This window comes from Oreochromis niloticus, linkage group LG17 (genome assembly GCF_001858045.2).
Source record: "Oreochromis niloticus isolate F11D_XX linkage group LG17, O_niloticus_UMD_NMBU, whole genome shotgun sequence".
NCBI classification, from domain to species: Eukaryota; Metazoa; Chordata; class Actinopteri; order Cichliformes; family Cichlidae; genus Oreochromis; species Oreochromis niloticus.
The window spans coordinates 13,709,637-13,737,260 of record NC_031981.2 but is presented as its reverse complement, the minus strand read 5'-3'; the positions used below and the strand labels follow the sequence as shown (position 1 = coordinate 13,737,260).

At 40.3% G+C, this 27,624-nt stretch overlaps 1 protein-coding gene across 3 annotated transcripts in view; it reads left to right on the top strand.

The window, feature by feature from the left end:
* Nucleotides 1-27,624, top strand: part of anks1b (ankyrin repeat and sterile alpha motif domain containing 1B) — a 255,384-nt gene that overhangs the window by 93,210 nt on the left and 134,550 nt on the right. For all 3 annotated transcript variants that reach the window (XM_003444938.4, XM_005451590.4, XM_013271197.3), the window contains exons 6-10: nucleotides 5,508-5,583; nucleotides 7,881-7,982; nucleotides 13,687-13,809; nucleotides 14,652-14,839; nucleotides 21,009-21,140. In XM_003444938.4, the coding sequence (XP_003444986.1) occupies nucleotides 5,508-5,583; nucleotides 7,881-7,982; nucleotides 13,687-13,809; nucleotides 14,652-14,839; nucleotides 21,009-21,140 (621 nt within the window). The remainder of the gene's footprint in view (nucleotides 1-5,507; nucleotides 5,584-7,880; nucleotides 7,983-13,686; nucleotides 13,810-14,651; nucleotides 14,840-21,008; nucleotides 21,141-27,624) is intronic.

Below are 27,624 nucleotides of genomic sequence, written 5' to 3'. Positions count from 1 at the left end.
TGTCTTAAATGTGGAAATATAGCCCTTTACTGTATTAACGGGTCTCTTTGGACTTATTACTGGATTGCTCACACCACAAGCTTTATTTTGACCCGGCACAGAAAAACACCACAGCTGATCATTGGCTTAGTGGGCTTGTTAGTTTTTTATCTGGACAGATCATCAATGTGTACCAATAATGGCGCTGTTACTTCAAAATATAAAACCGCTTGTGATTCTCACATCTCACAGCTTATTATAAGGTCATCACTCATTATATGCTGGTTTGGGGGTTTTGGGTGTCTAATGTGCAAGCCATTGTGACAGAAGTTGTGTAGTTTAGAACCAGGTTAAATTCATTATTCGTTAAAACAGCTGGTAAACAGTTGTATTTGTTCTAAAGTCCTGCAAAGTCAGCATTAATGGGGTTGTTTTTTTTGAGGAGAGAACGTGGACTGAAGACAAGGCTCAGGATTTGTTCTATGTTCCAAGCCGTGCTTATGGATGACTGAAAGAATGAAATTACGCACACTTTGCAGCTAAAGTTCATTTCCCTTTTACAATGTGTAGTTTAGAACAAGACTTATGAGATTTTTGGCGGAGATTACATTAACCAGGAGTTGCTCTTTTGTATGGAAAGGAGCCAGCTGAGGTGGTTCGGGCAGCAGCTCAGGATGCCTCTTGAGTACCTTTTGGAGTCTTTCCAGGTGTGGCCAGCTGTTAAGAGACCCCAGGGTAGACCCAGAACTCACTGCATGTGCTGTATCTTAAATGGCATGGAGGTCTTTGGATGCCTGAGGAGGAGTGCTGATGCTTATTCTGCTGCCAATATCACCTGACCGGAGATGAACATCAGACACTGTATGGATATAATTTACTGGGGTTAGCCACTTTTAAGTCCATATTTTGTATTTCTATATTTTATTAAACAAATTCACTTTTTTTAAATTCAACATTTTCACCAGAAATATTACTTCACTGCAAACAATGTCCAGGTACGAGCTTTTAAACAAGACTTCTTTACTGGAGTTGGTTCTGTTGGATTGAAGGATTGAAGCCGAAAAGCAGCTCCAGGAGTTTCAGAGCTCAGTCAGAATCTAAAGCCCCCTAAAGCTGCTGATTCTTAATCAAGGGACATTTCTGCTTAGAAGCTATAGAAACAGGGATTGATCAGAGTTTGTACACACATACGACAAAACAATCCATCAAAGCCTTTATAGGAAATGTCCTTCAGTGCCCCGGAAGCTTTTATGGATCTGAAATGTGTAGCTGCTGCTATGTGGATCTGAGAGACTCTAGAAGTTAACTTCTGCTGGTGCCAAAATCTGATCTGACTCTATGTTCATTCACTGCTGAGACATATGGCGTAACAGATGCTACGTTCTCCCTTTTTTTTTGGCTGTGTAAAGTACAGTTTATATACAGTATAAATAGCATGTGGATGGAGGAGGGTCTGCGACTACAAAACAAATCTGAGCTTTTTGCTGTAATGCGACAGCGTCCATTAGAATGTGTAGCAAAGAAGAATTTGGTGGGCACGGACGTGGATGTGTGTCTGTGTGGATTCCATATCTGGAAGGACGAAAACAGTTTGACCTCTTGGATATGAGAATCACTGTGAGGCTCTCACAGTGAGGATATGCATGACTCAGTGGCACTGCACCTATCTTCTCTGCCTTCTGTCCTTGTTACACGCTGCGGTGTCTGTTTATGCCCGAATGTGTGCATGCCTGCTCAGATCTGAAGAGGAGGGCTGTGTTTCTCTGCAGGGATTTGGCCTGAGGCTCCATGTGTCTAGAGAAGATGAACACTACACGCCTTTGATTTGCCTCATCTCCCCCACTATTCACACTTCTGCAAATCCTCCGCTCTCCCCTTTTCTTACTTTTCCTCTCTACCTACTGATCAAGAGCACTGCAAGTCTGATATCTCAAATCTTCTCCTCAGTTTACCCTTGACTTTTGCTCTGCTCGTGTCTGTTGCTGAAAATAATGCAGAGGCATCGAGTTCTCTTTTGCTCTATTAGCTATCATTATCATACGTTGGATGATAATTTGAGAGTAGCTGTTGCACACTTGGCGAGTAAAATTGGCTCTTTGGTTGGTTAAACTTGATGGTCAATTAGAGTGAGCCTACACATGTCACCTGACCTGGAACAGGGGTCAAACACTGCTCGACTGTAATGGTAGGCATTTCTGTTAAAATGGGGTTTTCATTTAATCTTCATGTTGCACGGTAATTGGACTCTCCTGGTTTTACTCATAGACTGCACGTAAAAGATGGATGGAGCAATAATGATTCCACGGCACTGGCTACACTTTTCAGACCTGACTCCCTTTAATATACAGTTTTTGTTTTTGTAAAAGCCCCATGTGGCTGTTTGCATTTGATGTTCAGTTGCAATAACATCAGGTAAACAAGCAGACTTAATGGCTTCCCTGAAGAGCAAAGGCTTTTTTAATGCCACTTAGGTGAGAAACACAGCAAGTGTCGAGTTGTCCTCTTTTCCCCACCTGCTTTCCGCTCTTCTCCATTTCCCCTCCTCTTGCCTCGCTCGTTCTTTCTCTCTGTATTTTCTGCAAGGCCGCACTGTCAGGACTGTACTATAATGTTGACGGTGCAGAGTGGATGCTGTGGGTGACTCACAGATGGCATTCCAAGAATGGAAAGCAAATTGTGCATGTGTGTGTGTAAAAGAGAGAGCGTGTGTGTACAGGTCAGTAATTGGAGTCATGCCATATAGGTCTGTGTGAGTGAGAATGAATAATTTATACAAGCAGCGCACTTTCTCTCTTTTCCCCTCTCTCTTTCTCTTGCTCTCACACACTCTTTCATCCTCTGTCTGTTCCCATAATAATGAGGGGAAATCCCTACAGTATGTAGGGAACGTGGCACTGACTGACCTATAGCCAACACGGGGCAAAAGTTTAGTACAGATACACACATCTTTGTTCACAAACACAGCTGACTGCTATTTCCAACACTGGCTAGCATAAAAATATGCTTTAGGTCATTATTGCCTGCAGTGCCGCTCTTTTGATTAATATAGAGTCCTATTTTTTGTCAAGCATAAGCAAGAGGGATGATGTGAGCATTCACATTCAGACATTTACCTCGTCGTCCCATCATGAGCAGTGAGTGCTGCATTTCTGCGTGCTGTCGTTAAACCGATTCATCTGCCTTTCAATTCCAGGAAACTCGGAGTAAGAACTGCCTTCCTTGTTTCCTCATGACATCACTGCATAATCGCTATGGGAAACAGGACAGGAAGTGGTAAAGGAGGTTCAGGAGGGCAAGATGTGTGTACTAGAATAGGGGGTGGATCTCTTCCTGAGATACCACCTCCTCTTTCATGCATGAGGGCAGAGATTTCGTTTTGCAGGGGAGACATCCACATTGTGATAAACTCACAGGCGCTGCAAATTTGACATTTCGTCTGTTTCCACTTTGGATTCACACCTGCGGGATTTTTCTGAGAGATCTGGACCTTTGACCTTTTGAACTTTTAAAAGGCAGAGGAGCTGTCGCATGTGGCATTATAGCTTCATTTTGCCATCAATCCCTTCTATGTGGCGAGGACACCTTTGTGTCAGGGGAAACGGAGAAAGTTGAGTATTCCCTGCAGAAGACGATCACACTGATGTGGTGTAGTGTTGCGTCGAGCAGCATTTCCTGGCAGTGTATGTACCGGCAGATCTGGCTGTCGTCCAGATAATTTGTCTTCATTACGGCTGGGACTTCTATTCAGTCCAGGGTTTCATCTGTGTTGTCAGGAAGCCAGCCATGAAGGATGCAACGTGTTCAGCGTGTGTGTGTGTGTGTGGCTGCGAGTGTGAGACACGTGTCTTTGTGTATGTTGAAGTCCTTAGTATCCTCGATGGGCTCTATTGCTTCCAGCAACATGCACATATTAGTATGTTTAATGTTCCAGAAAGACCTTCAGGATCATGATGTCCTGTTAAGCTATAGAGCAGTAACTTCATCAAACTAGTTACACTGTTTCCCTTATATATACATTCTGTTTTTGGCTTTATTAGTGGGGTGTGTGTGTGTATAACTCTCCCCAGCTGCAGCTAATAGTCCTTGCTGAGGTAGGCATAGCAGTAGCAGTTCATTACCTCCTGTTGGTTCTGGTTGGAGTGGCCCTCCAGCTTGCTGCTCATCTCAAGAGCAGAATGAGTCAACTGGACTGCAGGACGTGAGTCTCAAGTAGCTGAATGATGTTGAACATCACTAAAATAGTAATAGTGTCCCTACCTATTGACCTGATCTAGCTTATTTTTGCTAATTATTCTGATTATGTATGGAAACAATTGACTGAAGCAGAAACACAGTGGACATATTCACTGCATGCTATTTGGTAGAGTCCGACCAATGCAGGACCTTTAAGGACAATTTACAAATCTGACATTTTGATCTATCCAGTGTTGACTTTGACACCAAAATTTGAACCAGTTTTAGTCATAGTCCTTTGACTTAAAAGTTATTTAGTTTTAGTTAGAATTTAGGCATCTAAATTATTTTAGTTTTAGTCGACTAAATATTATAAGATTATAGTACTACGTCAAAGTTGATTAAATATAAAGTGTAAATGGTTGTTGTTTTATTACCCTTGAGAGTTGCTCAACGTGGTTTACAAAGCATCCTGTTTTCCTTGGTATCAAATGCAAAACTTATATAAAGCTACGCTTCGCTTCCTCCCAAGCACTGACAATTTGTCGCTTTTTCATGAGAAGCATGGAGGATGGAGCTAGTTGTACTGTACGTGTGTTTCCAACAGCAGAGTGCTTCAATAAATGCCATTACTGATATATTAACAAGCACCAAATATTGGCCAATAATATCGGCCCAATGCTGGCCCTCCAATAAATTTTAACTTTAGGTTATTTAAAATAGATTTGACTTTAGTTAGTCAGTCATTAGCATCAGCAAAGGATGCTGTAACATAAAAATTCTACACCTAGTGTCTTTAAGTCTAGCTATTTTGGCCCTGCTCACCCTCAGGCTGTGTGATTAAACAACTGTTCTTTATGTTGTTGGACTTTTTAAATGTATCCTTGTCAGAATAATCGTCTCTCTCATCACTGCTGATACGGGATGAGACACTTACTGGCACCATCCCCGTGCTGGTTTCAGTGTGTTGCATCATATCTGTAATATCTCTATTAGTTGGACTGGAGGCTGATACGGGCCAGCGTAGGGTGAGGGAAAGTGGGACGTTTCCACGCAGGCGCCTGCTGCTTGTGTAATGGTTTGAAATCGCTGTGGCCTCGCACCGTTTGGAGGCGAGGGAATGTAACTTGTTTTAATCTCTCTGAATCTCTTTCATTTAACTGCCAGCGAGGGGGGGAAAAAAAGATTGTATCAAATCAAAATATTGCCTTTTTGCTCCCTTTTAATCCCAGTTCCCTTTTAGTTTTTTGTAACACCTCTTGTGCTTTCTGGTTTTGATGTCTATTTTTGTCTCAACTTTCAATTGTTGAAGTGACTTAATATTAATAAACAAATGCTATCTCTGTCTCTTGTAGACCGAGAATGGCAGTGCCCTCCATGAGGCAGCTCTCTTTGGGAAGATGGATGTTGTTCGCCTTCTGCTTGACTCAGGTGGGTCTATAAATATACCCCGGCTAAACAAAAACTGTGCGTGTTTCCTTATATGTGTGTTTCCCTTGTTTCTCCCTTTTTTTCAACCTGTGGCTAGATGTTTGGAATTTTTTTGTTTTGTTGTGTTTTCCCTCTCCTTCCCTAAATTGTGAGTCAATTTGCCCTCAGGTGAACTCCAAACATCTGTTTGCTACATTCTTCCTCACTTCAAGCTTTGTTATTGTTTTGTCCAGTTTCTCTGCAACTGCATAATTAGGATGTGTTGTCTTATGTCATCTTATGCAATAACTGAAAAAGATTCCCGAAGGTAGAACAGCTCCTGTCTTAACTAGTAGCTCGAAGTCATGTGGGTATAGTTAGTTCTTTTACTAAAACAGCCTGGACACTGTTGTCCTTCTGACATCATTGCCATCCTCCACCCACTTTCCTTCAGCACTTCCTGTTTCCTACAGGATTTCCTCTGGGTGGTCATGTTCCTTTTGCCTTGATTTTATTAACATCCTGAATCAAAGCAGGGCTGTATATAGCTAAAAGTGTTGCCTGTCGGTAGGTGGGTTTACTGTAGAGGTGTAGGATGGACCTCTATGCCTACGCGTAGAGAATGGCTTGTTGGTGTAACTGCTTTATCAAGTAAGCATCAGTCATTTTTTGACCAAAGAAATGACCTTTAGTATCACAGAAAAGGATCATGTGACATTCAAGTTGAGTAGGTAAATGTGATTTTTTTTTTTTTTTTTTTTTTTTTTTAACTTATATATAGTCAGTTGTTCTGATAGCACTCTCATGTTTGCACGGTAAATATGTAAATAATGTGCTGTTCATTATAGCCAAGCATCCCACTTTGTTCTCATCTGTCCAAAGGACATTTTTTTGAAGGTTTGTTCAGATGCAGCTTTGCAAATTTAATCTACCAGGTTGTTTATTTAGTTATTTATTTATTTATTTTTTCTGAGAAGCGGCTGTTCTCTAAGTATTCCCTCCAAACAGCCCATACTCATTCAGTCCTTTTCTAATTGTGCTGTCATGAACTTTAATATTTGACATTAACTGAAGCTTGTGGAATCTGAGATATAGGTCTTGGGTTATTTTTGTACTTTCCCTGAGCATTGCAGCGTCTGAGCTTGGCGGGACCTCCAGTCATTAGAGTGTCTGCTACTTTCTGGTCTGCTATTTACGGACCGATCAAAAAAAGGCTAAAAAGGCTAAAAAATAGAAAGTTAAGAACAACTAAATAAAAACTGGATGCGATTAAACTGTAAGCTAAGTTTAGCATAACTCTGGGACGTGACGAACATTAAACCGCAAGCTGTTATTGTTATAATACATTTCTCTTTTAAACAAATTTGTCATTTTTGATAAATAAAAAGTTCAAAATATTTTGAACTTTTAGACAAAACCAGGCAAGCTGTTTTCCTTTCTTTATTGTATTTTTTGTAATTATCATGCTAAGCTAGGCTAAGAGTTACTTGCTTTCATAAAACATTGTTCATTTATTTATTGGAAATTTATCGCCTGCTTTTTTCCTTTAAACTCATTACAAATGGGTTTTTTGCTTCATGTCGTTTGATTTAAAAAAAAATACATTAAACATCTTTATTTGATTTCTTTAAAGGGTTTTTTTTGTCAAGTTTTGAACAGAGCTGTTAGGTGTTTTTTTTCATGTCTCTAATTATTGTAGTTTGTAGCTTTAGCTCTGAGTGACATCTCCTCTCGTTCTCTTTTGTAAAATACATCTACAGTTCCTTTAAGCACTAATCACATTACAGACTTCATTGATAAATATACAAACCACATGAGAAAAAAAGGAGGAAAAAGACAAACCTGTAATGGTAACTTGGGTGTAAATGTCCTTTTATTACAGTTTGATACATTTCTGATGGTACCCAGTAGAACGATTGGAATGACATTTATTTTTCACATATGGCCTATTTGATATTGTGCATCAGTCTTTGAATGCAGTCTTTTTATGTGTCATTGTCTGAGATTGTGACTTAGCATTGCAAGAATGTGTATGTGTGGGACTAATTTGCATTCATCTACAAAACATTTGGGTTATAATCTTGGAAAAAATGCTCACTGGTGTTTCTGACTGAGAGGTGTGTTTACAGATCTGACTTCATATTTATTTTTGTATACTGCGCTTGAATGTGTTTAGTTCTGTGTATCTGCGGTGAAGGTGAATTATCATGAGCAAGCCTGAGTAGGTCCTGTATTGTTAGACTAAGTAATGGGTGTTGACTTTTCCACTCTTTTTCTTGTATTTTATGCGTGTTTTCTCGTTTGTGTTTGTGTGTCAGGGATCGACACCAATCTAAGAGACAGCCAAGGAAGAACGGCTCTGGAGATTCTGAGGGATCATCCTGCACCAAAATCCCAGCAGATCACTGCTCTCATCCAAGGTAAAGACGCACACACTTTTGATTTAGATGAATTGAGAAACTGGGGCATTTCAGGTGTAAGAATCTTATATAAGTTCACTAAATATGTAACAACAAAAAGAAAGATTTAACAGTTCACCAGTGACAATGGAAGCTCCTGTATGTGTTTAGTTAGTTACTGTTAGCCTTGACTTGTTTTCTTTGTCTCACCTGCTTAGCTGGATTTTAAATAAGATGGTTATCAATAAGATTCTGGAATGAGTTTCAGTGGATAAATAGCACCATGGTATTTCTGATGACTACTGTGCAATAAAGTCCATATCTAAACTACTTAAGAACCCTTATAATAGATGTTCTCCAGCAGTGTATAAATGAATACTGATACCGACACACATTGTGAAGGAGCAGCAAGACCTTGGCATGCCATAAAAGGTCAGACTTACATCTTCATATTGGATTTTGCTGCTTTGCTATTTAATAGTATTTTCAAACATCCCGACTTGTCAAAGCAGGAAAATCCCTTGTTAAAATCCTTAACGATGGTTGAATTTGGAAAAGGCTCGGCTAACTGGAATGCACCAGTCATCACAGGCATCAGTTTCATTTTTGCTTTTCTTGCTTTGATGAGTTGAAAAATTATCTGCTCTGACAAGAATTTCTACTTTTGTGAAGTTTAAAACCACGAGCTATGATGAGTGAAGTAAACGATGCCTTTCTTTGTGGACTTTTTGCCCCTGTGCTGTAGTTTCCGTCCTAAGAAATGCATATGTTTGGTTTATGGTGGCTGATTTGGTCGATGATCTGTCCTTGGTGTACTCTGCCTTTGATAGTTTCAAAATAAAAGTGGGAGTGCTAGGAAAAAGCATTTGCTCCCTATCAGATTTATACTTTTTTTTTCATACTTTCATACTTTTTTTCACGTTTCAGATCTTCAGACAAATTTTAATATCGAATAAAGATAACCGAAGTAACCCAACCCTTGTTAAATCATTAAATAAGTGGCCCAATTACTGCCAGACAGTGAACCAATGAGACAAAACGTGAACATTTAGGAAGGTTTGAGTCTCGTTACATTTGGCATAAAGCTGATGCAACATTTCATATAAAGAACATCACACCAATAGTCAAACATGGCGGCAGTAGTGTGATGATTCGGGGCTGCTTCAGGGCGACTTGCTATAATCGATGGAACCATGAATTATGCTCATGAAGGAGAATGTCCGGTCACCAGTTCATGTCCTGAAGACGGTTTTGGAATTGCCTTTTCAAAGTCCAAACTGATCCCATTCAGATGACTTGACATGCTGTCCATGCTGGACAAAGATAACCAATTTACTCAGGTTATCTTTGTCTAATACAAAAATTTCTTTGATCTGAAACATGTAACTGAAGGTTCTCAGTCATCCAGGTCATGGTAGTCTAAGGAGCTTGGAAAGAGAAGCGTCTGGACTTCTTTAAGTTTCTTGAAAACCTTTCACCCCTCATCCGAGAAGCTTCTTCAGTTCTAAGTGCAAATGGTGGAGAGTGATGAATATGCAATACACCCATACATTTCTCTAAATATGGCAACTGCTTCTCTGATAACGCTAAACTCAGGAATTGCAAATGGAAGTCAAGGTAATCTTAATGTTTTTAATACACAGTTTATAGTCTATGTTTAGGAGTTTTCAAAATGATCGAGGCTGGAGGAGTACTGCAGTTATATCCAGCTATACTGTAATTTATGGCCCAAAAAGAAAAAGCATGCTGTCATTTTCAGTGTCTTCACTTTATTCCACCTGCCATTAAGATCCCTGTTTTTGCTCTTGTCCTCACTGCAGTGGGTTTTGTGTGCAACCAGTGCTTGTTTGTGTGAGTTTGCACCGCAGTCCCCGCGGACCCAAAGATTCTCCATATTGCACCTTCTAAAGACAGTTTTATCCTGAAGTGATTATGAGGTTCAGTTTGAACGCTCTAATCTGTGGCTTGGAGGCCTTCGCTATCTGTCATTGTGTAGTCTGTGGGTGTACGTTAGGCGTGTTGTTGCGCATGATTTAAAGAGAGTGAGATAAAGACAGAAAGGATTGGAGGGATAGGCGAACGAGGAGAGCCTAAATTAACCGCTAATCAGTCTTAACTAGGAGACAAAGATAGAAAGGGGAGCAGAGACTGAGCCCCAGGAATGTAACAAATCGTCCACGGTTAGGAAATAACAGACAGACAGCTGACGTTAAACCAGGGAATGCACAGCGATGCAAAGGGCAGAACAATTTAGATGTAATTAGTGATTCAAGTTTCCTATTTCAAGTTTAGCACTACAACAATTTGAGGCGTAAACAAATAACAAAATCGGGGAAAAATGTCTACATTTGTCTTTTGTTTTAAACCTTAACATGGAGTTGTTCTTTATTACCCTTCTACTTGCTTCAGAGTTACATATGTGAAGTGGAAGTGGTTTGTTGTTGCGAAGAACCCACCCACACATCTTGAAAAATCAGGAGTATTTCACATAGCTAGTTGCTCTCCTCTCTGCGAAATATTTTTTAGTTTTAGTTCTCTTTTGTGATTCTCATCAGTCAGGCAGAGTTAGGAGCTAAACAGCACATGCTTACCTCTGGAGTCTTAACCAGCTAAAGGTATAGTGAACAATGGGCTAAAATTCACTTCTTCAGTTCAGAAAGCGGCCCCCAAACCCAACATCTAAAGCTTCTGCGTAATTTGTTTTTTGCTAATGAAGAGCAGTGAGCTTTAGAAATGGTCTGCGGCTCCGCTACATAACAGAATTGGACTCTGTTCAAGCCATTTATTGAAACTACATGATGTACACTCAGCACTTTATTAGGTACACCTCAGCAGTAGTGGGTTAGACCTGCTTTTTGCCTTCAGCACTTACTGAATTTTTCGAGGCATAGATTCAATATTGCCCTGTTCCACTACATCCCAAAGGTTCTCTATTGGATTGCGATCTGGTGACTGTGGAGGCCCTTTGAGTACGGTGAACATTTGAGTGCATGTTCCAGAAACCAGTTTGATATGATCTGAGTTTGTGAAATGATGAGTTATCCTGTTAGAAACAGCCATTAGAAGATTGGTACACTGTGTCCTAAAGGAATGGACATGGTCGGCAACAGTACTCAAGGCTGTGGTGTTTAAACATGATTTTGTGGATTGGTGTGATGACTCCTTCCTTTCACTAAACTTGCCAAAAACTAAAGACATGATTATTGATTTTAGGAAGTCCTCTTATAGCTCATCACCCACTATCGTTAAAACTGCTGATATTGGGATCGTTGAGAGTTACAAATATCTAGGTGTGGTACTTAACCATAAACTGTGTTTTGAATCTCACGCTGATGCCACTACTAAAAAAGTTCAATAAAGACTGTTCTTTTTAAGGAAAATTAGGTCTTTTAATATCTCATCTGAGATGTTGTCTTTGTTTAATAGAAGTTTTATCAAATCTGTGATGTCTTTTTGGATCGCTGCCTGGTTTGGTAACCTGACGGTGAAGAATAAGAATCGGTTGGGTCTTTTGGTAAAAACTGCTAGCAAAATTTCAGGGCGCTGGCAAGATGGACTTTTGGCCATTTACAATAAAAATGTGCTTAGAAAGGCTCATTCTATTGTTAATTGTTCGAACCATCCACTTCACAGTGAGCTTGAGTTGTTGCCTTCCGGCTGCTGTTTTAGAGTACCTCCGAGGAAGACCAAAAGACTGCAGGCTTCTTTTATCCCTACTGCATCCTGTCTCCTAATTGCCATATAACTGTTCTGGGATTTTCTACTACTATTATTGTCATTTTATATTATTGTTTACTTTTATCCTGTTGCTAAACTAATTTCCCTTTTGGGACAATAAAGAATTTGAATTGAATTGAATTGAAACAATGCCCAGTTGGACACCCCATCATAACACCAGCACCAGCTTGAATTTTTGATCCAAGACAGGATGTTCATGTTATTGACTTCAGATTCAAGGCAGTCAAACACCAGGCCTGGTGGCCAGAATCCTTTAGAAAATGTGAAGGACATACATTTTGGACTTTCAAACGTTTTTCAGCTTTTCCCTGTGATAAAGACCTCCCACACTGACATTCATATGAAACCAGCATAAGTAAGTGATCGTTAAACAGACAGAAAAGTAATATATGTAACTCACCAGTTAGTGTATGCTAACCAAATGCCGTATAGCCTCTGTAGCAGCACCACCTACTAGATTCTTGCTCCCTGTTTTGTACACTTACTCCTAACATTTAGCTTTATTTGGTATATTTGGGATTTCCTCTACAGTTAAAAATAACTTCTGCGACCCTAATTTGGATAAGCAGAAGAGAATGGATAGAGTTTAAAATTAAGTTCTGTGGATTTGCTTGTTTACACATGTGTATTTACAAGAATGAAGAGTGATTATGTGGATAACTGGGGTTGAAGATGTCAATACAGTGCAGCTGTCTGGCTTTAATTCGGCATCCTTAGCTGTTCACATCCCGAACTGTGCATATAGAATCACAGTTTGAGGGGAATATTTGTTAATATGCACACAAGTGAGGCTAGAAAATATGTTTATGAAATGAACGTAGCTTTTTAAAAGTCGAAAATTCATGTCATTGTGGATATTGGTCAGAAATGGCAGCCGCGAAAAGCTTGTCTCTCTAAATTAGAAGTGCAAACAGAGATTTGGACTTCAGCATAAATTGGAGAGTGAATGTGTGAGAGAGAGAGGGAAAGGACGCAGCTGTGACTCAGTGAAAAGATCAGCTGCATGCCATTTCCTGTTGGAGAGGAGATGGAAAAGGACACACACACAAACACACACACAGACAGAGACGCAAAGAGCAGAATACTTGTCATTTACTCAATTGTACCAGTCGAGGGGCTTTCTGGTTGCCGTAGGCACCTCGTTATGAATAGATTCTCATTGGATTCACAGCACACGATTCATCCGACTGTTTGAATTAACAAGTTCATTTTGTACTGCCCATCAGCTACTGGCTGTGTACTACAGTTCAGTGGATTATTTTATTATTTTATAAAGACACTGCACTTTATGTTCTCTGCTGTTTATGGAACTTAATAAATCTGTCGGAGCATTTCGGCTTTCTTAGAGTCGGATACAAATTCCAGTACTAAGTGTAATTGTATGCAAATGTGGTTGTTCGTCATAACTACTGAGCTGAATGCCACTATTCATAATAATGAAAATATACCCACACGCACAAACACTCCTCCTGACATTAACCGGCTCCCTCATTAGGACTCTGCAGGGAATTTGCCACCTAATTTCTGTCTGCAAGTGTATTCGTGTGCTTTGCCTGAGTTAAGCAAGTGTTGAACTTTGTTTCTGGCCCTTCACCTGGACCCTTTTCTCCCTTCCTCTTCCTCTTTCCTTCCCTAGCCACATCATTTGTTCTGTTTTACCTTCATGAAGAGCAGATTGCTTTATTAGCAGAAGCTGTGAAGTGAATTTGCGGTGCGGGGAAAAGTGCGAATTGAATGCAGCTCAAGCTGTTTATAATACTGATGGCTGTGCTATTATATTGATCCGGTAAAATCCTGAAATGACTTTTTTCTCTCTCGCTCTCCCTCCTCGATCACTCTCCAAACTCTTCCTCCACTCTGTGCCCTTTCTGCTCGTTATTCCCGTCTTCCTGGCATATTTTCACATTCCCCTTAATTCACATTGCTTTCATCTCGTCTGCTTCATCGTCCATCTTCTTAATTCCCCGCTGTTTCCACGTGTCTGTAGAATATATGATGGACGAGATGGAGAAGCTGAGCATCCTGGAGGAGCCTGTCCGCACGTGTCCTGTCCCTACACCTCGAACTTCTGTTCCCTCGCCTTCCGCGTCCCCTTCACTGAGACACAAGAGTAAGTATGCAGACGCATTCATGTGACACAATACAACTGAAGTACTTGACCGTGAGCTCTGAGGTGACTAAATACAGCTTTTTTAGTTCTAAAAAGAGGAAGTGGTAGAAATAAAGACAGAAACCGGGTGTAGACATGTGAGATAACAACAATATATAACAACCCATGTAGCACATTCCTTTATGCATTCTGCTCCAAGGCTTACAATATTTTTAATAATATACCCGAACAACTACAAAGGCATTTGTATAAAGCATTTATTTATATAAATAAGGGAACATTACAGACCAGTCCATCATCCAAATGCATGTGTCCAGTTTACTCTAAGAACAATGCCACTAAACTTGGTTGGAACTATTGTTTATTTTTTGCAATATGGGCTGAATAAAGCCATGGAGAGCAGCTCCTTTAGTGGAGAATAACAGTCACTGCCACTCCACACTTACCTTGTCCAGCACTGCCCCCTGTGTTACAAATATGACATTGCAACCTGCTGAGTGTGTGCTGATCTGCTCTCCTCTCAGTGATTGTCAGCAGATCCCATAATTACCTTGATTACCTTAGAGAGTCGTGGAGGGAAGCGGGAGGAAGTGATTAGCACAGTGTGCCTTAATGCGACACACAAGCAAAGCAGGAAGCAGACGGGGGAGGAGTTTAGTATCTGTCAAACAGGTTAATCTCACAATAAATCAGACAGGCATATACAAGATTTTCTTCCACCTTTTTTTCTTTGTTGTTTTCGTGATAAAATGAAAAGAAAGTAATTTTCTATTTGCTGGCGTACACGGTTTGAGAATAACTGGCTTCATAGATACGGATCACATTTCTTACATCCTCCTCAGATGATGCTGTGACAAGTGAGCTGTCCAAACTGCTTCATGAGATCAAAAAGTGCCGGGATAGGGACTACTCCTTCGAGGAGCTCTGCCACACCATCTCCTCCCACTCTATGGACAGCTTCGGTAGCGGGCGGCTGTCCGATGAGGAGCGCCCAGATCGACCCAACGGCACTCTGACCCGAGTCAGCCAGGTACGCCACTAGGCTATTACAGAGGCATGGTGCATTTTGGTTGTGGTGTTTGTTTCTCCTTTCTTGGTCTGCTCATGTAAATGCATTTTGTGGGAAGTAATGAGCCAGGCAAAAATGGAAAAGGGCACTGAGGTACTTTGCAATTGAACACCTCGTTGGTAATTAAATATTCCCACACCAGAGTTTAAAGTTGTGCTGAAAAACTCCATGCCAAAAAGAAAAACTAGTAATGCATTTCTACTTTTCTGTTAATTGACACTTGACTATAATGATGGTTAACTCAAAAGTAAATGTCCGGGCCTTATTCCAGTTTCTTAAATACAAGAATTTAGTGGTTTTGCAGCACTTCTTTTTCTCCTGCTGTCTTTGGAGTTTGATTTATGCCCCTAAATATCCCTTTAGTTGGCTGCTTTTTGCTGGCCTGCCTTCTGTTTTACTCGTTCTTTTTTTTCACCTGTTTCAGTAAACAGATAAAACAAAAGCGCAAATGTCAGTGAAAATCTGCCAAATGAAAAAAAAAACCTAGATATTTTATGGTTGCAATTTCAGATAAGATTGGTATGAGGTCACTGGCTCAAATGTCTTAACTTCAGGAGTGACCGAATTGCAATCAGTCCCTACAATAATGTCTGTGTTGCTCTAGAATAAATTAAGACTTAAAAATCGATAGAAAAATATTTTGGCTCTGAGTAAAATGTTTCTGCCACGTCTGTAAATGTTTGACTGCAGGCAGGCTCTATCTGTTTATCTGAAAGAATTTCTCTCTGCAGGCTTATCAGCTCTTATGTAGTCCTTCAAGATGTTTTATCTCACTGCACACAGGGCCCAGCTGTGCTGCAGATCTCCATTTACTGTCAAGGCCACTGCACTGGGTATTGTTCAGCTGCTTGTTAATACAGATATCGAATCGGCCAGTCACATGGCAGCTACTCAGGCATTCAGACACGGTCAAGATGACCCGTTGAAGTTCAAATTGAGCATTAGAATGGGAAAGAAAGGTGATTTGAGTGACTTTGAAAGTGATATGGTTGTTTGTGCCAGCTAGGCTGGTCTGAGAAAAAGGAGAAAATATCGAGCGAGCGGTAATTCTCTGGGCAAAAATGCTTTGTTGAATGCCAGAGGTCAGAGGAGAAGGGCATGTCTGCTTCGAGATGATAGGAAGGCAGCAGTGACCAACATAGCTATTTGTCAGAACCAGGATGTACAGAAGAGCATCTTAGAGTGCACAACGCTTTCAGCCTTGAATCAGATGGGCTACGGCAGCAGAAGACCACACCGGGTGCTCCTCCTGTCAGATAAGAGAACGCTAATAGGAAACTGAGGTTACAGTTCACACATGCTTACCCAAAAACGGGAAGAGGAGATTGGAAAAAATGGTGGCTGGTTTGATGGGTGTCGATTTCTGCTGCAACATTCTGTTGATGGGATCAGAATTAGCTGTAAACGGCATGAAAGCATGGTTTGCATCTCGGCAGATCTCAGTCTGAGACTCAAGATCCATGTGAAAGAGCAGTGTTTCCAGCAGCTCACTGAATCTGCGTCATGAAGACTTAAGGAGGTTTTAAAGGAAGTTTTAAAGTCAAAGGGGGATCAGCCTTGTATAAACAAGGTGCACCTAATAAAATGGGCACTTTGTGTACTTCTGACTTACAAAAAAGACTGCACTTTGACTATTTTGACTACAGAGGGCAGTATCAGACTGATGCCGCTGAGCTGGCTCGTCCTGTTGAGTTGTCACTTCTTGTTACAGAAACAAAATAGGTCCAGGGTTTATTTACAATTGTAATTATTCTTTGTGCTCAAAGAACCGTTCACAGCCTGCAGATATTTTTCTTGACCTTCTTCTAAATTGGTGCCTATTTATGCTGAAATATTGTTCACGCCCTCTCCGTATCTCTACACTCTCCTAATACCACACATACACACACACACTCTTACGCAGAAGAAAACTGATTAGACATTAATGGCTTGAAGTTCAGCTCAGGAGGAAGTGGATGACCTTTATCAGTGTTAGCTGACCAGAGAATCACACCTGCAGTTTATTTCTAACAGCCAGCACAGCGTGACGAAGAGGCTCTGAGGCTCAATTCCATCAGCCAGAAAGACAGAAACACAGGTCATCTATCACACCTGAACCTTTAGAACACACACAGACACACGTGCGCGCACACTCAGGCGTACACACTCACAGGGGTGTCCAAAGAAATGCGATTGAATGTGCTTCTCACTTATTACTGCTTGTCTGTTTCTATTTTTCTTTCTATTTCTCTCCATCTTGCTCCCCTACAGTAACACATGCACAGACACTCCAGCAAAAAATATTGTGACACTGATCAATAGTCCAATTTTTTTTCATTTCTTTAATAAGTTCACTTTCAGCGTAATTCAAGTAGCTTTTATGGACAGTGCAGCAGGTGCACAGACCTCATGCTGAGGCTCTCTCACACGTGCATGCACATTAAACACGTACACCACGTCTTACTCAGGCTGTAATTACCTGAATCCATCTTGTGCCCCTCTCTATAAGTACCAATTTGTATTCTATTACTGACACTCCTAGCTTGTGTATGTCTGTGTGTGTTTATATGTGCCCGCAGGCTACTGTCTAAACATGTGGCCGTGGCTATTTAGTATGCGATTCAGTGTCTCTATAGTACAGAAATGAACAATGCAAATATGCGCAATAACTGTGTGAATTAAGTCAGAGTGGAAATGTGTGTGAGATGTGTTCAAATGAGCACTAGCATGTGCATTCTTTGTGGTTAAACCAGCATGTGTTTGTTATAATCTGATGCCACTGCTCTGCTGGCACTGGTTGTATTCTTTGCTTACATTTATTAAACAAGAATTTATTATTCAATTATAATTCAACTAAATAATTTAGTCCACATGCTTATCTAAATATTCCAAATCAAAGCTGAGATTGTGTACTTTTTCCAACCAGAATTCCACAACTTGTGTATCGAAATAACAGTGATGGAAAAGCACAGACTGTACATAAAAGGTGGATGTCATACATTGCATCGTGGAGCTTTAAGTAGAGCATTCTGGCCATTTTCATCTTGGTGTTTTGAAACCAGATGTGGCAAATGAGGCTTGGATGCTTTGTTCTCTGTTTTACTCTAAATTGGACCAAAATTTACATCATGTTAACTGAGTTAAAGCTAAGGTAGTGACTGAGGCCATAAACCCAACAGAAAAGTGTTTAATGAGGTCATAAGTCAAGCGAGGACATTCTTGTGGACTTCTTTCTAAAGGTCGCCCCCTGCTGGTCACTTATTTCTCTTCCCTACTTTGACTCTTTCTGTGTTTTGCGTGCAGATGATGCATAGAGCAGAGAATCAGATCCTCACATCTAAGAGACCAGAACCTGTAAATACCCTGTACAAGTCTGTCTGGACTAAAAATCAAATGTGTTCATTAATTTCAAATATTTGGTGCCAATCTGTAGCCATACTAACAACTCTGCAGGACTATAATGAGATACAGCTTTGCTTTAAGCTATATGTTGAGGGACACTGACTTCAGGTTATAAAATTTACTGTCTCCCGATACTAACATTCTATCACTAAGCACAGAATCAAGTAAGGATATATTGTAATAAATCATATTATTTGGCATATTGATCAGATTTTTCATACTGGTTTGAAATGTAATTTTTGCCACGATATTGTTCTCTGCACCAAAAATGTCACCTTGCTGTAGATGTCAGTTAGATTTAGGAGTTGATCCTTGTTTATTCATCGCTAACCATGATTGTCTATAATGGGCAGTAAATTAAGACTTCTCCATGCTAGTTGGAAATCTGTACAATACTTGCAGCCCTGAGTAAAAACATGAGACATACGATATCAAAACTTCACTCCAGAATTGATTAGTTTGATTGCTTGTTTTTTTTTTTTTTTTTTTTTTTTTAAAGAAACCCATTTTAAATATAATTATAATATAAAAATGTATTCCTTCCTTTTTTGTGGAAATGGCATTTTGTGGCCACACCTGCAGTTCCTGTCTTCCCATCAAGGGACATATCACACTTTTCAGTGTTAGTGGTCCAAAAAATCTAGTGCAGCGTAACCCGTTCAGTCATTGTAGAGATATTTGAGCCTGGATCTGTCGAGCCACTTAAAATCTGTGTAAAAACGGTGTTTTTCATCCATGCAAAGACTCTCTTCAGCAGATATTTTTTATGCATGGTTAGTTTTCACTAACCAGTTGGCTGCACTATCAGAGCCATGTGCATGTAGTGCAGGGAAATGTCTAAGGGTTTATTGGGTTTCATATTGATCTGTAAAATTTAAACTCATGTAACTTAAACTCATTAGACTGGAGTCGGTTTAAATCCAAGTATAAATCATTTTGTGTTTCCTCCATCAAATGAACTACACTCATTTGTGTTAACAAGCTTTCAGACAGACATAAAAGACACATTTTCATGTAGTTAAGCAGGTGATTTTCCCTAAGTCGTAATCCATCCATTTAAAGCTTTCCCATTGACAACTAATGTAATATTGATTAGCTATGCAGCTTTCAGTATGAATAATTAACAGTGTCCTCTCTATTGAACACTGGCTGGCATCACATTCATACTGTTATGAAAGGTTATATATTGTTTATGCATACAGTGCAGTATGTATATGTGAATACTGCAGTCCTTTTTAGATCAATCAATATTCAAGTGTTGCAAAGGGCCCTCTGCAATCTGGAGCGATTGGTGACCTTTCGCTTTCTGCCTCATTTTCTGCCTCCGTCTCCATTCTCGCTGCCGTTCTTTGGCTCTTCCCATCTGTCTCTCCTTCCTTCTGTAACTTCATTTGGGTGCACAGTTTTCATCTTAAGCTTTTTCTTTGTTTAGTTCTTTGCTTCTTTAGAATGCCCTCTGCATTCCTGCCGCTCTTAATCCTTTTCCTTTCTTTTGTTGTTGTTCTTTTTGCCCTCTTGCTTGTCTCTTTTAGACCTCTGTTCTAAAGATAATCACCGCATGATCAACATGAGACCTCCCTCAGTCTATGCACCCTCATCACTCCTGGTAGAAGCTATATGCAGTTTTAGAGACGGCCGATATGTGTTTTTGTCTTTGTAATCTGCCGTGGTCTACGCCCTTGGCTGCGTTGTTTGGTTCACAGAGATATCAGGTGGGCTTTATCTGCCCTCTGACGCTTCATACTGCAGAGCCCATCCGCACACCTGTCCCCTGAGAGCCAAAGAGCCCCCAGGAAAGGGCACTGCGTGTGAGCCTCAGATGTTCTGCTATTAATGGGCTTTTCTCACTAACACATACTAGCCCAAAGCAGTGCTGTGTAGGTATTTCAAGTAGTTATATGAAGAGGGTTGCAGGTTTTTGCAGTGATCCCCATGAAGAGCTTCACAAAGAGATACTGAGGTTGATAAAGACGGTGCCTTTGAGAGGAAATAAGCTGGCTTTTACTGTAATTATCAAAATCTCCAGTAATGGAAGAAAGTCAGGGAAAGAAATTCTAGATAAGGATGTATTTGATTGTTTGATTTTTATCCCATGAAAGTGTTTTTGATGAATCTGCTGCATATTTAGCCCATAAGTTAAATCATTTTAGCAAACTGCCACTTGCACCCACAGCAGTCACAGAGCGACGTTAGCATTGTGCTCTGAAGCCAAAACGATGAATTGAAGAACTCTGTGTGTAGAGCTAAGGAGAATGGCAGAGGTGGGTGACCAGTCTCTGTGGTCCTACTTGCTTCTTTTTTCTTTCCAGAAGGCAAATCAACAGTGAGCCGCTTCTGAGCAATAAGTGGCACCTGGAAAGGCTTCATCATAGCCTCCAGCTCCCACCCCTCTCTCAACCAGCAGAGCCTTCAGGAGCAAAGTCTCCTTGTGCCATGTCATTTGTTCTTTTAATTCAGTCTTAATGTAAAAGCTTGTTTATTCCAATTTGTTTCTGTCTGTGCCAGGGTTACACGAGCCACTGTTACTGTAAATATATGGGTCGTAGCAGCTTTGAAAATTACCGCTGTTTCCCTCTGTCCTCCTAAATCTATGCTGATGTATACAAACGGTTTTTGTACAGTACCGTGCATCTTTTCTTTGTCCAGTTGACAATTAATCTACATACAGTCTCTAATGTTTGACTGATTATCATTGGTTACTTGTTATAATGACAATCAGATACTTGTGCTCTGATTTTTGTGCTCACAGCGGCCGACGCCACCTCTCCCTCCGGCCATGGAAGAAGATGAGGCAGAAAAGAGCTGCGGCCCCACTGGCTTCTGGGAAGCACTGACTCCATGCAATGGCTGTCGTAACCTAGGCTTCTCCAGCCTGTCGCAGGTACACGCACACACATGTATATGCAGTGACTTAACTAACTCTAACTGCATGATGATGATGTTTTGACTCCTAATTTGCAATATAATGTACTGTCGGTGTGCAAAGAGTCAAAGAATGATATGATCATCACTATTCTTATTTAACATACATGATGTAGAGTAAAGCAACACACAAACACACAAATTACAGGCTAGTGATATTGCCATTGTTCTGAGTGAATACTTTCACTGGTTACCTTGGGAACGCAGTGAATGAGCCGTCACTAGAGAGACCGGCTCTCCTGGCAGTTCTAAATACTCTGCTCAGTTTCTGCCTCTTTCTTCATCTCCTTATCATCCATTTCTGAAAATCCTCCCTATCTCTCCATTTTTTTTTGAAGCCTTTTACCTTTGCAAGTAGTTCATGAACTCTGAATAACTCTCAGCTGAAATATCTGATACAGTGAAACGACATGAAAGGCTAATGATCCCTGTGGGGAAAAATGGGCATATTACAACAACAAAGAAAGGCTGTGTAGGACAGAAGCTTGATTTTTAGGGTTTTACTGAACAAGCAGGCTTAATCCAAACTCACCCTACTTCTCAGTATTCCCGCTCCATCTTTACTTCTTCCTTCCGGCTCCCTCAGCCCCACACGCTGTGTATTAAGTGTGTTTAAATGAGTGCTTAGCAGGGAGATGCATGCTGGCACAAACAGCGGGACATCTGACATTTACAACACAACAGACCCTCTGTCTGGTATACTGGCAGCCTGCCGGCCTGACTGGCACACCGCCTGGAGATGTTCGCACCTGGGCGAGTGTGTGCGTGTGCGTTTGTACTAATGCGCTGTGCATGATAGCTTAAACCTTTGAGCATGTGGGTATACACAGCGTATTTGGTATCATCAGCTTTTTGTGTGTGACATCATCTCGAGTTTGCGTGGGAGGATTTGTGTGTGCGTGCGTGCTCGCGCTGGTTTTATTGAAGAAGTAGAAGTGGAAGGAACAGAGTGTCAGAGGGAGAGAAGGACTGAGTCGTTGCTGAATAATTAACTTATCACTGCAGTGATTTTCCCACTGCCATTGTGGATAAACAGAGTTAACATAAACACACACAAAAAAAGCGTTTGCATCCCCTTAGAGGATTAATAGGGTCTAAAAAATAGCTGTGCTGCTGTCGCCGCCATCGTTTACAATCTTTTTTATCAATCCACGTGACATCTGCTAACATGCGTGCTCACCAGTCCCCCCTGGTCATCTTTCTCCCCCGTTAGATGTCTGCAGTAGCGTTTTAACCTCTGTCACTTGTCTGAGTGTTGAGTTTCCTGGTTGTCAGCTGTCACTTAAAGCTGTCAGTCAAAGTGCTAGATTTTTGTAATGAGTCATACAGAAAATCTAACCTTAAAATAAACTGCTTAAAGCACCATGTTAAAGTGAAATGCGGTATAATTTTAAGTTTTCTTTAAACCCCCCTCAATATACTTTTATGCCAATAATATCATTCAAATTCTTCATTGGAAAATTCATATTTATTTGGTTTACTTATGTCACCAGAAATGACGCTGTCAAATTCAATTGATTACAAAATATCCTGCGGAGACTAAGAACCCTGTCCTCCTAATATATACAGGCAGTGTTCATATAAACATGTAAATCAGATATTTGGTAAATAAAAATTGACTCATGTGCTGTGTATTGAGTGTTGATAGTTTAGTTTGAGGCACATGAGTATATTAATCAGATAAATGTGTTTGATTAATTGAAATCTGATCAGGAACCTCCCACAGCCCTATCAAACAACTCATTTAAAAACTTTCAAGTGGGGATATAAAACTCATTTTACATTGCGGGCCACATATAGCCCACTTTGGTCTTATGTGGGCTACACTGGTAAAGCTTTTTGTCAGTGAAAAGATGTTGAACTAAACACTGAATCTATTAAATATTTTACTATATAATATTAATATATATATATATAATAATGGAAGACGAAGAAGCACAATTTCAACATCATGTTTTAGTTTTTCTACATGCTGCTGTAGTAAATGAAAGAAATCTATAAGCATGACTCTTTGGGGCTAAATTGCAAGAGGTAAATGTATAAACTGACTGAAATCTAAAATGAAATTGTGTTAATGGCCAGTGGGGAGGTCTTGATCAGTAGAAAAAAAAAAACTGTGAAAATACAGTTACAAGTCCAAGCGCTATGTCTTCCTTCATATTCTCCAAAACCATCCATAGGACCAGATTGGAATCTTTGCCAGGCTGATTCTGGTCCCTGGGCCTTATGTTTGGCACCCCTGATTCAGAGTGGTTTTTTGTTTTTTTGCAGAAAAGAAATGCATGAATCTATCTAAACTGGAAAAGCAACACTGACATATAAACAGTGTTTACAGTCGTGTGCCAAACTAGATGTACATTTTTATCTCTGAGAAATGTGTAAGGCAACATTTACATTTTGAATTTCTGGCAAGAGTGCTCCTTTCAGCTCTTTACAGTAGCTGCTAAATGCTTCCTTTTTTCACCAGCTAGTTACTGACTTTGTTGGTGCCAGGGTTGCTATGGTTGCGAGGTCTGCGGTTTTCTGAGAAACTGGCCCACATTTGAAGCGTTTCTGCAGGTTGAACTTTTGTTGTCCATGAGTTTGTGTTGTGTATGAAAATTGCCAATATATCCTAAAAATCATAAAAGCCAAACTCCAAATCAGCATGCAGGCTTAGATAGAAAACAAACTATTCTGTAATACTCTCCAACACCAGGTGCCTGCCTTTTGGGTGTTGTATTGTATTGTTTATTATAGGTTAGTTTGATTGGCCATGGGGCTGGTTTTATCAAACCGACCTGGCAGCTCTGTTTGGTGCTGAGCAGAGAGCTCACAGGAGAGTTTTTGTTGAACACAGCTGCCTGCTGCATCCAAAAGGCTGGAAAACCAAAACAATGACCTGAAAGGTCAGTACAGCCGAGGGGAAAAGCAGTGTTGGCTGATAATTTTCTGTGAAATAGGATGGCTAGCCATTACAAATGTAAAATACTGCAAATAAGGGTTTATGGAAGTGTTTTAAAATATTATGTTACTGAAAAACAACACTGTTAAATTCATAGCTATGCCTTAGTAAAGCCTGAGAGTGAAACACCTGAGGGTTGGTGGTTTAGCAGAGGATACTTCTTTGTCCTCTGCCACCGGGTGGTATCAGGGTGAGCAAGGATGTGCCCGGGGTGGATATTGTCTCTGGACTCTGATCAGACACCTCACCACTCCAAAAATCACTGATCCTTCGCAGTAAGGTGCCGGGGAGTGTTTTAATCTGTGGAGGCTTCAGGTATTGGTGTGTAGACATATACTAGTTGTAGGAGTCAAAGAGAATTTGGCATGAGAAATACAGATTTTTTTTACAACTTGTGTTCGAGCTTAACAATCAGGAACCCTTTCTCATCACTAATGGGAACTTGTGTAATTTTCCAGTGCCTGGAAATGTACCTCTATCCCATTAGTCTCAATTTCTAACCAGGACGAAGACCAAAAAACGAATAAAGTCCGGTCTGAAAAAATGGTATTAACTCTTTACCTTTTACCGTTTCATTCTAGTTTGTTTAGTATAGGCACTAAAACTATGTGGTTAACATTAAAAACCTGTTATAAAGGTAAACTTTTCCCATTTGTAGCAAGCTTCTCTGACATTTCCTTCTTAACATGGTTATCTGTCCTTACCATGGTTACCATGGTTACCTGGCAGTGACCACACCAACAATTTTGTCTGCAGTTTGTGGGGTGGGTATCCTGTTGCCTCTATGAGGCAGTGACTTTTAATGCTAAACATGTACAACCGTGCATTACAATGTGAAGTGTGATCCTGACCGAGTGATTAGTCGGGAGTGTTAATGAGCTGGCAGCTGTTTGAGAGATGTGCAACCGTCACCCAAAAAGTCAGTGGTCTTCTCATTAGGGCCGGGTATCGTCACTGATTTCAAGAATCGATTCGATTCTGATTCACAAGGTCCCGATTCGATTCGGGTAATTTTGCCTCAGACAGTCAGAAATATTATATTCTGATCATTTAACAGTACATATCCATATTTTTTATATCTATAAAAAGAAATCTGACACTTGTAAGACTTTATCAAAGGTGTAAGCATCACAGCAGATGCCTTTGTGTCAAAGTAACTGAGGATAAAACACAGAAAAACATGAAGGAGATTTTCCTGGCCTGGCTTTTTATAGCAAATCCCACTTTAAAAATATTCTGCAGTAGAACAAAAACTGAAGAAAACCATGAATCAACATATGAACATTACCTGATGCTGCTGAAGTGAAGCAGAGCAAAGTTAGCTAAGCATTTTGCAATTTCGCATAATTTTAAAAAGTTTACATTTTGAACATATTGAACAGCAGAAATGAGGCTTTCTTGTCGTAAGTTAGTTAAATTGATAAAAAATAAGCATGTCTACCATTGTGTACGGCGTCGACAGCGCTGTACACAATGGTAGACTGGTGCGTAATAAGCAAGTGGATAATGCAGAAAACAGACATTTTTTAGATGTGAAACTCTTCTTGAAGTACACTGAGAGAGAGGGAGAGAGAGAGCAGTGCAGTGCATAAGTGTCATCTTGTCGTGGTGGAAGCAAAAGAGCAAAAGTAAGAGGGAATTCATGACGATGTTTATGTGAAGCGAAACGTGAAGCTTAGTTTGGTTCAGTCAGTTTTGGTTGGAGAGTGATGAAACCTGCAGCGTCAGAATCTAGCACAAAAAAAAGACGTAAACATAGAGCGCGGACGCGCCGATGCATCAGAATCTGTGAGCTGTCAGTTTTCAGCCCTGACAGCGTGTCCGTTTCCGTGGTGTCGGGTGAGAAAGCCGACATCTCACTGATTCTGATGCGTTGGCGGGTCCGCGCTCTGTGTTTACGAATTTGTGCAGAATCCACGTACCTGCTCTCATTTACTATGTTGGTTGTTTGGTGGTTGTTGAAATTTTGTGAGGGCAAAATAAATTTATATTTAAAAATCGATTCAGGATTTTAATGAATTGATATCACGTTATTCAAGCTAGATTCCATTTTAATCAGAAAATCGATCATCAAAACCCACCCCTACTTCTCATAACACATCCAGTCCATTGTGTTGGATGAAGGTTCATGAGTTGTGGAATAAACAAAAGCTGCCCTGTAGCTTTGCTGAGATGGATGTCTAATGTCAAAACTTGCTTGAAGTATTTCAACAGGCGCACAATTCACAGCTTCCAAAATAGCCATCTGACGTGAAGTCATACCCTGAAACAAAAACAGAACATTAAATATGTACCTTTATTAAATGGCAGCTGAGGCAAGGCAAGGCAAGTTTATTTATATAGCACAATTCAACAACAAGGTGATTCAAAGTACTTTACAGAGACATTAAAAAACAAAAACAATTAAAAAGCACGATTTAAAATGGGAAGAAAAAGGAACAGTAGATAAAATCAGTAGTTAAAATGTAAGTTTTGAAATTTAAGCTTAAAAGTAAAACAGTGCGGATTTGGTGCTTTATTCAAATGCAGCTGAGAACAGGTGAGTCTTCAACCTGGATTTAAATAAACTGAGTGTTTCAGCTGATCTGAGGCTTTCTGGGAGTTTGTTCCAGATTTATGGAGCATAAAAGCTGAATGCAGCTTCTCCATGTCTGGTTCTGACTCTGGGAACTGATAAAAAACCAGATCCAGATGACCTGAGGGATCTGGAAGGTTCATACTGGGTCAGGAGGTCACTGATGTATTTTGGTCCTAAACCATTCAGTGCTTTATGGACCAGCATCAGAACTTTAAAGTCTATCCTCTGACGGACAGGCAGCCAGTGTAAAGACCTCAGAGCTGGACTGATGTGGTCCACTTTTTTGGTCTTAGTGAGGACTCGAGCAGCAGAGGTCTGAATGAGCTGTAGTTGTCGGACTGATTTTTTAGATAGACCTGTAAAGATGCTGTTACAGTAATCAAGCCTTCTAAAGATGAATCCATGGACTAGTTTTTCCAGGTCCTGTTGAGACATCAGATCTTTTATCCTTGAAATATTCTTGAGGTGATAGTAAGCTGACTTTGTTATTGTCTTAATGTGTTTTTCTAAGTTTAGGTCTGCGTCCATCACTACACCCAAATTTCTCGCCTGGTTGGTGGTTTTTAGGTGTATAGATTGAAGTACGTTTGATTTGAGTACGTTTTATTTCTTTTTCTATCTGCACACCTTAAGCAAGCATGAAATAAAGTTTGCCTATGTTTTAATATTTGTGCGTCTCTACATATTTGTGTGTCTGTGCCTTGTACCTTTGTGGCCCGAGGTAATGAATTTAGCATATCCTTGCTGTCTGTCACATGCGTGCTTTTGTGCACACATGACGGCATTCACTCCCTCATTATGAAGTTTCTCCTGTTGAGAATTGTCGTCACTAGCTGCAGGTTTCCACTGACCATCTCCATGTGAACGCAGTTTGACGCCAAAGCGTGTGCGGGGCTTTCTTTTGCAGCGTCACCTTTTTTA